The 15,463-nt window shown below is 35.5% G+C and overlaps 1 protein-coding gene across 1 annotated transcript in view; it reads left to right on the top strand.

Moving 5' to 3' along the window:
* The window catches only part of NEB (nebulin), a 131,809-nt gene that overhangs the window by 10,327 nt on the left and 106,019 nt on the right, over positions 1–15,463 (top strand). Inside the window, exons 7-23 of the mRNA XM_042808539.1 lie at positions 18–122; positions 865–969; positions 1,958–2,062; positions 2,233–2,340; positions 3,112–3,228; positions 3,898–3,999; positions 4,082–4,189; positions 4,284–4,388; positions 5,090–5,188; positions 7,723–7,827; positions 8,186–8,293; positions 9,117–9,428; positions 10,575–10,781; positions 11,018–11,122; positions 12,154–12,261; positions 13,160–13,471; positions 14,961–15,167. Of these exons, the coding sequence (XP_042664473.1) occupies positions 18–122; positions 865–969; positions 1,958–2,062; positions 2,233–2,340; positions 3,112–3,228; positions 3,898–3,999; positions 4,082–4,189; positions 4,284–4,388; positions 5,090–5,188; positions 7,723–7,827; positions 8,186–8,293; positions 9,117–9,428; positions 10,575–10,781; positions 11,018–11,122; positions 12,154–12,261; positions 13,160–13,471; positions 14,961–15,167 (2,418 nt within the window). The remainder of the gene's footprint in view (positions 1–17; positions 123–864; positions 970–1,957; positions 2,063–2,232; positions 2,341–3,111; positions 3,229–3,897; positions 4,000–4,081; positions 4,190–4,283; positions 4,389–5,089; positions 5,189–7,722; positions 7,828–8,185; positions 8,294–9,116; positions 9,429–10,574; positions 10,782–11,017; positions 11,123–12,153; positions 12,262–13,159; positions 13,472–14,960; positions 15,168–15,463) is intronic.

The raw sequence follows: 15,463 nt of genomic DNA on the forward strand, positions 1-15,463 counted from the left end.
ATTCTTCTGATTTTTAGAAACTGTATACTGAAGACTGGGAAGGAGACAAAACATTATTCTACCCATACAATGACAGTCCGGAGCTCAGAAGGGTGGCACAGGCTCAAAAGGCTCTGAGTGATGTAAGTACCAAAGCTTGATTTACATTTGAGTCACTGTTACAGTGTGTCTTGGTAGACTTCATGGTGGAATTCGACTAGATGTAAAAACTTCATAATGGAACAGAAAATAAAAATGCGTAGGTGTGCAATGGTAGTTAGCTCTGATAGTAATGCTATTTCAACAGAAAAATATGTACTCTATATTAGAGTATAAATCTGTTGGACATTTGATGCCAGATTATGAATGAATGAAATAATTAATTAGTAAAGTTGTTCTGGGGTAGTCAGTAAGAAGACCTTGAGTATCTCTCAGAATGAGTGGAGAAGCTCTCAGGGTTGGCTGTAAGCCCAGCTCACTGTTGTGAGTCTACAGATCTGTCTCTCAAACAGTGATAAGAAAAGCCAGGAATTTGTGAGGTTGTGTGATTTTCTGATACTTAGAAAAATAGAACCCTTCAACCAAGGATTCAGGTCTCACTTAAAGAATTCAGTGTATTTTGCATAGGTCCAAAAGTTCACAGTCCATGTTTCTCAGGAGCAGCAGAGTAATATACTTAAAAACTTTCCTAGGGAACTGATTCCTTTTCACTGTCGCTTATCAAGAGACTTCTCAGTAGTCCTCCAGAATACACAGATTGAAAGAGTTTATGCTGCAGTAGCTGTGGACAGTACTACTTTCATTAATGGTGGTGTTAGCGGAGTTAAATGTTCTGATGCTTCAGTTGTTAGTTACTGTAAATGTTTACTTCTTTCATGTTTTCAGATTGTCTACAAAAAAGGGCACGATGAACGAAAAACTAAATATACTTCTCTGCCAGATCCACCTGATGTGGAACAAGCCAAGAAAGTGACAAGGCAGCTGAGTGATGTGAGTAGAATGCACTGCTCTTTTTTCTGTGGAAGTTAGAGGCAAAAAGGTACCTAAAGGAAGGGAAAGCAAAAAAAAAGACCAGAGCTCATATGAAGACCCCTTTGATTTTCACTGGTGGAAGTCAGTTCCTTTCTCCTCAAGTGTCTCAGAGAAAATCTTGCCTGGTCTCAAGTGAAAGGCAAAACTTTATTCTTGTCAGTGAATTTAGTTTTCACAAAACATTTTTGCTTCCACACACATTACCATACACGTTACTTCCTATTCTCCCTCCTGTTTTTGTATCTCGCTTTACACTTTCTGTGTTTACAGAATAAAATAGTAAACAATATCCATTTGGCTGTTCTCTTGAATGTAAACTATGACCTGTAAATAGGTACCAGGTTTTGGAGTGAGTTACTTGCTTCGAAGGAATATCCCCATTTTGCTGAAAAGTTGCCTATGTCAGCTGCACAGTATACATTCTAAATGTTTGTTTCAGTGTCAAACCATTGTACACGTAGATATCCCAAGCATTCTTAAGGTCATGGATACCAGTCAGTGGAAATGTCTCGCAACTTAGATAACCATTTCCCGATTTGCACACCAAATTAACAAATGACACTCGACATTAAATTTCATAACCGTGTGGTATAATTAACAAAGACTAGCACCAGTCCTTGTCAATTCATTTGAGGTAGGATAAAAGCTGAGGAATGAAGGATGTGAAGTGAAATACAGGAAGAACAACTTTTGCTGAAGAAACTGCAACTAAGTTGCATAATCTTGTGAGACAGAAGGAGGATTTTAACTCAGTTCAGAATTTAACTATTATGATGAGGGCATGCATGATTTTATTGCTGTGTATAAACAGTAACTGAATAAGTAGTTTTAAGGCAGATGTAAAATGTGAAGCAACTTTAGAAAGAAGAGTTTTTAAAACAAATCTGTCAAGCGAAAATTGAGTGTATCTTGAGAATTAAGTTTTATTTTTTTGTTTTTGTTATAGATTATTTACCACAAGGACTATAAAGACAATATCAAAGGCAAGTGGAGTCAAACTCCATGCTATGATGTTGCAATTGCAAAAATGAATGCAGAAAATCTAAGTATGGTAAGTGAATTCTTCAGAAAATCTTGAAATTAACAGCTTTATCCTCTGTTTAGGTTAACATGGAAAATATTGATGAATTTTCCCTCCTCCATTTGTGATATTTCTCTTTTCCTAAACAAAATACTTCGTGGATATCTGATTTATAATCTGTTTGTCTCTGTTCCTAACAGCGAAAATACCAGGAAGACTTCGAAAACTTTAAAGACCAAATCTACTTTATGCAGACTGAAACTCCAGAATATGAAGCTAATAAGCGAGTTTCAGATAATGTCAGTAAGGTATGTTATGTGTGCTCCCATTTGTTTAGCTTGAGTATAGTTCTGAAGTCAGGCCAGTTTGTGCTGAAACTGTTTTGCCAAGTGTCAAAAATACTTTCTTATATGCAAAAAATGTATTCTTGTGTGCTTTCCACTAAGAAACTTATGACAACTTCTAGCCATGCTTATGATCTTCTGCAGTAGTACCCATGAAGTAGAATTTTCTTTCAAGGAAGTAGAATTTGCTTCGTTGTTTGTTCTAGTTATGTTATGTGCCTGATCTTTAGTTGGAACAAATCAATACTGTTAACTAAGACCAACTTAAGCTGTCAGAATTTGGCTTAGTTTTTTCTTACTTATTCATCCTTGCTCACTGTATTGCAGTGATGTTGTGCTGGCCCATCTTTTGTTCAAAATACAGAATTTGTCTTCCACATTTTCTGCTATAGTATATGCATCAGCAAAGACAATCTTATGTCATTAATTGTAAGAATGTGACTATTCTGAGATGTCAACTAATAACTGAAAAATTACAATGTTTAGAGAGGGGCTTAGAGGTGGGGACATCTACTAAATAGCTCTCACTTAACTTGTGGCCCTGCCTCCCATCTCGTCATCCATGCACTGCTCTGAATCTGAGTGCCTTTCACGGTCCTTTGCCACCATGAATTGTAAGTTAAAAAACGGGGAATTTTCCTGAAAAGTTCAAGATGGTATAGGTGAGTGAGCATTTGGCTTTTAATACTGATTTTTGAAACCTCACCTTTTTTTTTTTTTTTTTTCTTTTTGAAGACAAAATACAGAGCAGATTATGAAAAGAATAAAGCTATTGCAGATTATAATGTGCTTCCTGCTACAGAGAACCCATTGCTGAGGCAACTAAAAGCTGCAGGAAATGCGCTGAGTGATGTAAGTATTATCAAAGTACAGTGGGATGATCTTCAGTCACGTACAATAAACCAAACTCCTAATTTCTTCACAAGCCTTCATCTTTGGAACTCTTAGTATTTTTAGTCTTATAGGCCAATATCTGTCAGGAGATACCACCAGCCAGAGCGGCACAGTTAAGGAGTCATGTCTCCACAGCTTTTACACTCCACAGAGTGTAACAATAGCTGTGGCGTGTTATGGGGATAGCTAATTACTGGATAGTTCATTTAGAGCCCGGTGGAAAGTGGATCACAAGATGGCAGTTCTTCCCTTACTGCTTTAAGGAACTTCAACTGATGACAATAATGATAAAATATGTGTAACTTTTTCTGGTTACTCACTGCAATGGCTTTCCAGATTTCTCTCTTCTTGCTGTTTTGATCTGTATGGAAAGGAATTGCATATTTCTTAGTGACAGAAGTTCAAAAACCATTAGTCAGATGTTTCTGTCTTCCCTTACAAACCTAGTAGTCACTATAAAAAGGTTTTTTAAAAAGTCATTGGGAAAAAATTGCCATCTGTTTTTCAATCTTCTGGGAAAGCTTTTCTTTGCAATCATTTCACAGTTTTACTCTTGTCATTTCTAATGTGTTGTGAGTGAGTTGCAGTGAAAACTACTGCATTATCTGACATTATTTTCTTTTGCAGAAATTATACAAAGAAGCCTATGAACAATCAAAAGGAACCAGCATGAATTACTGTGACACACCCAAGTTCCAGACCGATACTGTTCTGAAGAATTTTAGTGACGTATGTATTAGGTTTATGTTATGTCATTCAGTACTGACATTCTTGATTACTTTTGTTTATCAACTTGTGATTATTTTTCCAGGTAAAATATAAAGATGCGTATCAAAAGAACATTTTAGGGCACTATTTGGGCAGCTTTGAGGACCCACATCATACACACTGCATGAAAGTTGAAGCTATGAAGAGTGATGTAAGTGTGGCAATCATTCTGTTTTCACCATCATACTTTAATTTCAGAGAAAAGTCAGTTATGGTTTCTAACTGAATGTTGATTTTATTCCTAGAAAAATTACAAGGCAGATTATGAGGAGGAAAAGACACAATGCTTCTTCCCTCAGACCATAACTCAAGAGTATGAAGCTATTAAGAAGTTAGAGCAGTGTAAAGATGTAAGTACAGGACAGTAGTGGTTATCAAGTAGCCATCTACATGCACAGTATCTGCTTCTGAGGAACCTAGAAATTTACAGAGTGATTCCTGTTAACTTTGATGCTTTTGAGTTTGTCCTTAATAGCCTTATTAGCATGTGACTAAAAAAAAAAACAAACCACATATTCATCTGTATTTTAGAGCGTTTTCTGACATCTAGTGGTCAAGACAGATATAGCACTATCTTTTTTTTAACAAGTCAAAACATAAAGTTATAGGAGTAGTACCGATGTGAAGAATAAACTTCAAGCATTTTCTTACTTGAGTCCACATAGTTTTACATTAATACTTTAAAATAACTTTAGTGACTTTATTAATACTAATTTTATTTACTTTATCAATACTTGGAAAATACTTGAAATATGTATTTGTATATAATATATTAAAATGTATATACTGTAATGTGTATATTATAGTGTATGCTATATATTATAATATTTATATACCTATTCAAAATATTTTACATTAATACTTTAAAAATATTTTAAAACTTTTATTTGCTTATTATGTTAAAAAGTAACAGGAGAACCGTTGTACATGACAGTGCTTATCTGCATGCATGCCATAACTGCTGACTATCCCAAGTAATGCTCCATTGCTATGTCTTAGAAAATAGTTTTGTTTATATGCATTTTCTGCAAATATATTTATCTCCCTTCAGCACACCTACAAAAAGCATCCTGATCAAACCAAATTTACTCAAGTGACTGACTCTCCAGTACAGAAGCAAGCAGAGATCAATAGCAAACAGTTGAGTGATGTAAGTAAACTTAGAAATTGTATTGCTACATGCCGACCTTATTGATTTCTGCATTGTGACCAGCTTCACTTATCATCCAGTTTTAAGAGAACTCCTGAAATGAATGTGTAGGTGAATGTGTGTGCATACACACACACACAAGCACAGAAACATTTGTGTGTATTTGCAGTTCTGTTCCGGTGGAAGATCACCTGAAAATCAGATTTTTTTTTTTTAGTTGTTCGTGTCAATTTTTAGTGTGTTTGTTTGAAATTTTGCTTATGTACATCATTCTTAAGATGTTCTTTGCACCAGTTAAGTCAACGGGGGACTAGGATTTAATCTGTTTTGCCTTGTGAGTGAGATTGGGCGAGACCTTTAAGTTGTGTCATTCAGTACCGTTAAGCCTTTATAATCTATAAACATTGGGCTGTTAAATTTATTTTTCTATTTTTCTTTGCAGATATTGTATAAATCCAAAGGTGAAGAAATTATTCACAAGTACCACCTCCCTCCAGATGTGCCTCAGTTTATACAGGCTAAAGTTAATGCCTACAATATTAGCGATGTAAGTATATTTTGAACCTAGAGCTCGTGATTCCACTTACAATATGAAGTTTCTGTTAGCTAGAAACTGTTCATTCAAAATTCACCTTTTCTTGTAGAACTATTACAAAACAGGATTGGAAGAATTAAAATCAAGGGGATATGATCTAAAAAGTGATGCTATTCCTATCCGAGCTGCCAAGGCTGCTAGGCAGGCTGCCAGTGATGTAAGTACATCCCTCCTAAAGGAACTGTTTAATTCAGAAGAGTTTACTCAAACAATGTTTGCAATTATGTTTATTAAGGATATCTGAAGGATAACTTCTTTACTGCCTCTCTTGAGCGTGTTATTGGACATCTTTATCACAGTTATATTTTTACTGGTGTTTCATTGCTTCGCTAATGTATTTGTGTAACTGCATTTAGAAAAGCCTGCTTCATGATGTACCTTGCTGTGAATAAATAGGCTATCTTGCACTCTGGTATGGTTAAGGAAAATCATGAGAAGTAGGTCAGTAGTGACAGCTCCCTGAGCAATGGTCCCCTGAATTCTCTTTGTCCTTAATTACAGGCCTGATCATAAATGAGATGAAAGACTCTAGGATCTCACTGGGGTTTGGGTAGATTCTTGGGGATGGCCTCATGGAAGTCCCTTAGTATTTTAAGACTCCTCCCCCTCTTATGATCCGTACAAGAGAGTTAATGCCACCTTGACAGCTAACTAACTGATTTCTGTAGCAGTGAATTGTAAGGAGATACATGTCTAGTTTTACTAAGATGTATGGTCACTGACTTAAATGTAGAAAACAAAGGATAGCCTTTGCTTTTAATTTGCTTATTGCTAAGTTACTACACTATTAGATGATATTCTCCATGTTCTATTCTATTCTAACAGGTTAACTATAAAAAAGCCTATGAACTTGCCAAGGGTAAACTCGTTGGCTTCAAGAGCCTCCAAGATGATCCCAAACTCGTTCATTATATGAAGGTAGCCAAGTTGCAGTCTGAGCGAGAGTACAAGAAAGATTATGAGAAAACAAAAACCAAGTACAACATTCCAATGGATATGGTCAATGTTGTCGGTGCCAAGAAGGCTCAAGAGATTGCCAGCAACACTAATTACAAGAACCTCCTACACCACTATACTTATTTACCAGATGCAATGAGTGTGGAGCTGACCAAAAATATGATGGAGATTCAGAGTGATGTAAGTAAAACCTCTATATGAACAGAATTTTTTTTGCATGTCTCAAGCAAAAACTGTGAAGGCTCACAGTTTTTTTCTAATTCCTAGAATTTCTAATTTTAAAATGTTGTTTTCATTCCTTTATTAGAATGCATACAAAGCAGATTATAATAACTGGATGAAAGGCATTGGTTGGATCCCCATTGGCTCACTAGAAGTAGAAAAAGCTAAAAAAGCTGGAGATGCTTTGAATGAAAAGAAATATCGTCAGCATCCAGACACCATAAAATTTACAAGTGTGGTGGACTCTCCAGTAATGGTCCAAGCCAAACAGAATTCAGTTCAGCTCAATGATGTAAGTAGAGAAAGAAATGGGTGTTATAGTGAGGTAGGGATGCATCTACTGAAGAGTTGAGCATTGTCTTTACAATTTTTTAAAGTACTATTATCCTGGAAGGGTTTCTCTGAATTGTCATTGTTTTGTGCTCTGATTCTGCTTGAGTAATTTCCTGTTAGAAGTCTACAAATCTCTATGGAAATTATGTGGCTCTTTCAGTTCACATCAGTTGATGCTGTCCGTTTATATTTTAAATATATTAGAAACACGTATGTTTTTAAAAACATGAAATTTGCAAGTTCTTTATTGATATTTTACCACCTACATCAGTAAGATCAACAATTTGGTATGAAGAGGAGAGCCTCAATCTTTATGAGATAGGTGGCAACGTACATTTATTTGTAAAATCAAACATAAACCCTCAGTTAATCTGTGGCTGGTTGTACAAGGAAAGAAGGATTTATTTCTGTATCATATATTTTACAGAAACTATACAGATCTTCTGGAGAGGAAGTTAAGCATAAATATACTCTTACCCCAGATGTCCCACAGTTTATCCAAGCTAGATACAATGCAGCTAACATCAGTGATGTAAGTGACTATGTTTTACACATTGTTAATGATTTTTTGAGTAATATGTTACAGATACACTCATACTGCAGATTCCTTTTGCTGATACTCAGTTCTATATAATTAAGTTGTATCATTGTCATTTTTCACTCTTGGTGTCATTTGAATTTCCAACTAGACAGCACTTAATAATGTAATTATTTGATTAATTCAATTAGTAGATAAATCTGTTCTTATAAATGAAGACTGATAGTTGTATATGATCCCCACTGCATCTGCTTCTAAAGAATTGCCTGGAGTAGCTTTGGAGTAGCTTTGACTTGCATATAGTTCATGTTCTTACTAGGTTCTGTAGAATAATATGGATTTTCTTTTTTAGGCATATTATAAACAAGGCTACCATGATCTAATTGCTAAAGGGAACAATGTGTCACTTGATGCTATTCCAATCACTCTAGCCAAGGCTTCAAGAAACATTGCTAGTGATGTAAGTATCTATTCCAAGTATACTTTCCTTGGGCGTTTAGTAAAGAAGTTGTCCATTACAGGCCATATGGCAGACCTCATATGTTGCACAAATCTCACTAGTCAGTATAATGAGAAAGAGATGCTTAGTCTTTGCCAAAGGCTTAATTTGTGTAGAACTTGTTTTATGCTCATATTGTTTGCTTTAGATAGGCAAATGCTATTGCACTGTTTCATAATCCACTTTTCATAGGAGAAATAAAATCAATAGTTCTTGCAATCATTCTGTGACAAATATCCAGAAAATATACTACATTAGCACCTATTTACAGACGAGACAATATGTGCTGAGGATGCTTTTGGTTATACAGTAGACTATGGATTATACATGAATCAGAAGGCCTAACAGTGCAAGTTGTATGAAGTGGGATGTGTTTTGGTGGTTTCATAGAACTCAAGGAACCTGTCCGGTCATATTCCATTAGTTTGCTCTTGCTTTCAAATGACTGAGAAGGATTTTCTCAGTCATTCTGATGTTTTTCATACACCTTTCCACACAGGAATGCTTAGGAAATGTTTTCCCTTCCTTACAAGAAAAGCTAATATTGATAAATCTTACTGTGGTGTGTGTAACCTGTTGAATACAGGCTTAGGTGGTGGAGCGAGAAAAGTTAATGTAGGTACAGTTGCTGGGCGTGCCATTTAGGAAGGGTTATTTTTCTGAACTGCTTGGAGCTTCTTTTTCCAATGAAAGTTGTGAGAACTCTTCTTTTCTTTTCTTTGGCATTAGTGTGGACATCAGTAGCCATGCCGCAGTACATTTGATCTCTTTCCTCTGTTTCTAGTATAAATATAAAGAAGCATATGAAAAGGCTAAAGGAAAACAGGTTGGTTTCAGAAGCCTGAAAGATGACCCTAAACTTGTCCACTACATGAATGTAGCGAAGATTCAGTCTGAGCGTGAGTACAAGAAAGACTATGAGAAGACCAAGACTAACTATCATACACCTCCTGACATGTACAGTATCCAGGCTGCTAAACAGTCTCAGGATGTAGCTTCTAATGCCCACTACAAAAATCTGATCCATCACTACACTTACCTGCCAGATGCCATGGACGTTGAACTTGCAAAGAATATGATGCAAATTCAGAGCGATGTAAGTATTTCAATGATTGCAGTTTCGTGGATGTTTTTCTGCACACTGTGAAAAATAAAATACGAGTTTATATTCAATTAAAATTGCCATTACTGCATGGAAATGATCTGTTTTTCTTATGTCTTGGGGAAGATTGTTAGAAGTTTTATCAGCTGGTGGTGGCATTTAGAAGTACCAAATTCCTGGGGAGTTCTACTCAACAGGATTTTGATGTTGGTGTATCAGTGGACACTGACTTCTGGAATATTGAATTCAAATGAACTTTTTTTTTCACATTTCCTCAGAAAACTTTATTTTGCAGCTAACATAATTTTGTTTTATTCTTTAAGCCTTCTTCTAAATTGTATTGATTTGTCTTCACATACGATATGATATATACATATATGATAGTGTAATTGGACTATGATTAAGTATTTAGGATGAAGGAGTGGACGAAATGTAATTATTGATATTATTAGAAATACGTTCTGGAGATCTCTAACATAGGAGATCTCTCCTAGGACCTTCTCAGTCCTTCTTGCAGATACAGTGCCAGAGGGTTGACTAGGCATACATGGGTTCACTCTGTACCTCTTTGTATACTGTGGATTTTGACTCTGTGTGGATCCCTATGGAGGACCACTCATAGGTTTTGAACTCATAGGTTTTCATAGAGTTTGAACACGGAAAGGTCTTAGGAAAGGGTGTCCACAATATCCTTGCATTCAAACTGTGCATTGACCCTATCTGAATGTTTATGTTAAAGAACCTTCTGCATATTTTGTAGCCAGGATAAATATTTAACTTGCTGTCCGTGAAATCTGCGTATTTTACTGTAGGAGGAACTATAGGAAGAAAAGAAAAAATTGAGCTTTGGCTCTGTGGACCTTTGTAAAAGGCCAAGTCTCACAGAATCTGCTGAAACACGGAACAAATTAAGCCATGTTACAGTTTGGCAGAAATGAATCATGAATCAAAAATACAATAGCACATTTTCTTCCTTATGAAATCACAGAGAAGCATAAAAAATATCTGTTGTTCCTTTCAAGAATTTATAAATATTCCTGCTAATGTATAACGCACTAGCTAGACTGTGATTATTGTTTTAAACATAATTATTACAGTTCTGTGGAAAATCTTGGTCCATGTTGGCTTTCTTTCCTTCAGAATGCATACAAACAAGATTATAACAGCTGGTTCAAGGGTATTGGATGGAGTCCTCTTGGTTCTCTGGATGTTGAAAAAGCTAAAAAGGCTGGAGATGCATTAAATGAAAAGAAATACCGTCAGCACCCAGACACCATCAAATTTACAAGTATACCAGATTCAATGCCAATGGTTTTAGCGCAGCACAACACGAAGCAACTGAGTGATGTAAGAAATCTTTCATTTTTAATGCAATATAGGAATTTTATTTTTTTACTGTATTTATGATTTATATGTTACTGTCAGATATTCCATCTAAAAAAACATTTACATTTTAAAAACTGTGAAAATAATAAAACTGTAATTTTTTGGTAGGAATTAAGCATTGCTGCATTGTCTGTGTTTGTTAACACGATTACCTACCTGGTACTTATCAACAAGTATTTTTTAATTTTTCCTTGCAGGTAACATATAAGAAAGAGGGTGAAAAAGTAAAACATAAATACACCCTGGATCCTGATGTTCCTCAGTTTATTCAAGCCAGGGTTAACGCCTTCAATTTGAGTGATGTAAGCATATAACCAATACTTTGTTCAATCATATATTTATCTGTCATTTCCTTAGAAAAAATGACATTTATTTATTCATGCTACGATACTGAATATAGAAATGCACAGGCTCTGAATTCAGCTAAACTTTTACTTCTAGAAGTCAGAGAGTTTTGTGCTTGTGAAGCAAATTTTTAAACTCATGAACATAAAAACATTTCAGCGGCAATCTACTTGGATAGACTCAATGAGAAAACCAGCATGACTCATTATTCAGATTCCTATAGGTTTGGAGACTTATGGCATCTACTTTTATATAAAACATGTTGCATAGGCAAGCAGTACAAGTTATCTGTATGTTGCTTCCTGCTGCTGGGCTTTCAGAGGAAATTAACTCATCCAGTGGAAATACAGTAATGCCTTTTTCTGCCATTCAGCTATTAGTCTGCCTGCTTTCAATCACTTCTTGCATCCCTCCAACACCAAGAAGATCTCCACTAATAGTATCAATTTCGTTGCCTTTGTAATATTAAATTTATTGGTGGCATTATCTGACCCCCAGGAACTAGGTAAAAGCTGACATCTCCTTTAATAACTGTGAAATACTATTAGTCTGTCCAGAAACTAACTGCTAATAAAAAATCAGCCAAACTGCTTTCTTCAGTTGCTTAAGACCACAAGGCCTGATTTTGAAGTTAACAGGAAAAAATTTATGAAGGTTCAGTTAAATGAAAAAAGGCGTTTGTTTAAGTGAGAGCAAAAATGCCACTGATAGAGTTGTTCTGCATAAAAATTGAAAAAAATGCTTCTGGAGTTAATGATTTAGCTGCATGAATTAAGCTGATTGTTTTGAAGGACTTCTGCTATCTTTGTAGTAGATTTATTTATCATAATACAACTGTAGTTTCTGTATAGATTAACATTTTTCCTTGCAATTGCAGACTAAACTGAATATTTTGTTTCCTATAACTATAATCAAAATATGGGCTTAAACAACTTTGTTAAAATTGCTACTCATCACATTGTGAGCTCATACCTTTTTTCCCTATAAGGCTAACTACAAAGCAGACTGGAAAAAATCCCTTGCCAAAGGATATGACCTGAAACCAGATGCCATTCCTATTATTGCTGCTAAAGCTTCTCGAAATATTGCAAGTGATGTAAGTATAATTTACATAAAATGGAATACATACATCTACTGCATTACAACTTTCTGTAGCATTATTATGCTATAGATCTTATGCTATATACATATAATGGTGCAGGGACACTTAACTCAGAATTAAACTTTTATGATTCTGTGAAATATCAAGTGAATTCAGATGTTCACATGAACCTCTGAAAAAACCTGTTTGGAAATACATCATAACGTGTGTGTGAGCTGGTGAGCTGGAGCTGTTTGTTGTAGCTGCTTCAATATTCACCAGATTATTTGAAAGTTCCGTTGTTATCATTTACTTATGCTGTATTCTTAATTGCTGGACTTCTACTTGTCTGGCATTCACAAGCTGTACAGAAATGTGGCTGTTTTCAGGCAGCTACGTCAGCAGACACCAGTAAAGTTTGGTGTGCCATCTGACACAGGCTGTGAAAGGAGATTGGGAACACAGAAATGAATTCACTAACTTTAGCAAAAGGCTGCAAATTACTTCCACTCCCCACTTAAACATGCCCCCCTTCATGTTGGGATATCTCATTGTTTGGTAGTCTTTGGTACTCTTTTCAATAATATAATATTATGCTAGTCTTTTAATTAAAAGCTGGATGTTCCTGGGAGTTAGAAGTCTATGGCAGGAAAATATAATATGGCAGAGGCAGTGGTGGGGGAGGACATGTAACTGTGTATCTAGGTTTAGATCTATATAGGGGTCAAGACTAGCTGAGAAATCCAGCAGTCCTTTTTTTGACCTAAATAACCCTGTGCTGTCTGGAAAACAATTTATGAGTTTAAAGAATTAACTGCAGTTGTTAAAATACTGAGTTTCAAAGTATTAAAACTGTCAAAATTACGTTTTCTCTTTCCAAAGTGTGTAAAGCTTTCTTTTCCTTTGTCTCTAGTACAAATACAAGGAAAATTATGAGAAAGGTAAAGGCAAACAGGTTGGATACCGTAGCCTGCAGGATGATCCTAAACTTGTTCATTACATGAATGTGGCCAAAATGCAATCAGATCGTGAATACAAGAAGGATTATGAAGTCACCAAGACCAAATATCATACTCCTTTGGATATGTTCAGCGTGACAGCTGCCAAGAAAGCCCAGGAAGCAGTTACAAACGCTGGCTATAAACAGCTAATTCACAATTATACACTCTTGCCTGATTCTGTCAATCTGGAGCTGTCAAGAAATGTCATGCAGATTCAGAGTGATGTATGTAATGGTTAATCGGCTCATTTTTTTCTTCTCATAATGACTGTGTTACACTATTAATCTTTTAAGGCTAAAAGATTAACCGTGTTGGATTAACAGTAGATTGAGATGTAAATGTCTGGTCTGGAACCCTGTATTTACCAATTATCAGATGTGTAGCTGGTAAATTCTAGACCTAGCAAGTAACAACTTTCTTGGTGTCTCTACGTATCTAGCTAGTTCTCAGAAAATGAACATGTTTTTCTAATTTGTGTCTTTTTGTAGTTGGATTTGTAATCACAATGTGTTATTACTGTGATTACTATTTGTAATGTCAGAGATTGTAGGTTATGTACAGAGTTTAAATTCTGAATATATTTTATTTAAGTTTACTGAAAATATACATTATATATGTTTGTATTATATCTAGGGATTTGAGATTTATTTTGTTTACTTTTCCTTCCTGCCTTTATCCGCCAACAGATGCATATGCCATGCATGATAAGGTTTCATAAAAAAAGCTTTGTAGTTTCCATTAAGTTTTGTGACTTGTTTCCATTTTTTTTTCACTGATGTAACTTTAGGCTCTGCTTGTTTGTCCAGAAAGTACTTAGTTTAATCTGCTTTATTTAACAGTCCTATGAAAAATTTGAAATTCCACAAAATGTTAATAATCTGATTGAAAGTGTTCTTCAGATTGGAAGCAATGTTTGGAGAGGATAATGTGCATGTTCTGATTGGCCAACAGATTGAGGTTCTGACCTTTAAACACTGTTCTTTTCAAATACAGAAGTTTTCATCTCAAGTTTTTTGCTTCCCCGTTATATTTTTACCTAATCATGCTGAGCTGGGTGAGCTTGCTTGGCTGTCTCACTCGGTGTTTGCAAGGAGGGAAGCATGATACTTGAGGACAGATTTTGCCCTGTGTACACATGCTGTGAAAAGTATGTGTTTTTTTTCTCAGACCCTGATGTTCTCCCTGTTACTTCTAACACTGAAGGTCAGGAACAGGTTTTCTTTTTGCACCATTTTTGTACCTTTATCTGTTCCAAAGCCATGTTATAAAGTATGATTAAATAGGAGTGGTGTCTACTGAAGACTATGCAGAACCAGACCATTAAGCAGGAGTTGTTGAAACAATTTCTCTGAATTAATTCTACTGTGAACTGAGTCTACTAACAAACAAGAGCTAAATTTAAAAGAATTATTATATTTTAGTCAGTTTTTCATATTTACCACTCAAAATTTGTTCTAAGGTCTATGCATTCAGTTTGTAGTGTGAGTTCTACACAGTGGTTTAATGAAAAGAATTTTTTTACCCCTAACACATCAATAGTTGTTAGTTATGCTAAGAATGTGGAAAACAATAGCAGTTATAACAGCCTTATCTAAATTTTCCTTCAGAAATGAATGACCAGGAGAAGTTTTAAGGCCTTACCTATTTTTATGTATATAGACATTCTAATTTTCCTTGTCTCACTGTGGTTTTCCTTGTTGTATTTTTTAAAAGAATTTGTACAAAGCAGACTTTAATAACTGGTTGAGAGGAGTTGGCTGGGTACCAATTCAGTCACTGGATGTGGAAAAGGCCAAAAAAGCTACAGAGATTCTCAGTGAGAAGAAGTACCGCCAGCACCCAGACAAGCTGAAGTACTCTATTACAATGGATGCAATGGAACAAGTGCTAGCTAAGCAAAATGCCAAGACCATGAATAAGGTGGGAATTCGTTCAGATGATCATGACTGAGCCAGAGGTTTGGTTTTTGTCTTGCAAATTTGTGGGGCAGGTGCATTCCCACTGAAGTCATTAGAATTTCAAATGGCTGTAGTGGTTTGCTTGGTTAAGACTGGACACTAAGAGATGATGGAAGCCTCAGACTGTATTCATAATTAAGGGAGTTTAATTTTCTGTTTATAAATATTAAAGATTTCTCTTTCATATATGTGATTAAAGATGTCTTCTTCAGCTTTATAGTGCTTTGGTAACCTTTCTCTTTTTCTGCAGGAACTAGT

The sequence above is a fragment of the Tyto alba genome, unplaced genomic scaffold, assembly GCF_018691265.1.
Source record: "Tyto alba isolate M040663 unplaced genomic scaffold, T.alba_DEE_v4.0 Super-Scaffold_7, whole genome shotgun sequence".
In the NCBI taxonomy this organism is placed as follows: domain Eukaryota; kingdom Metazoa; phylum Chordata; class Aves; order Strigiformes; family Tytonidae; genus Tyto; species Tyto alba.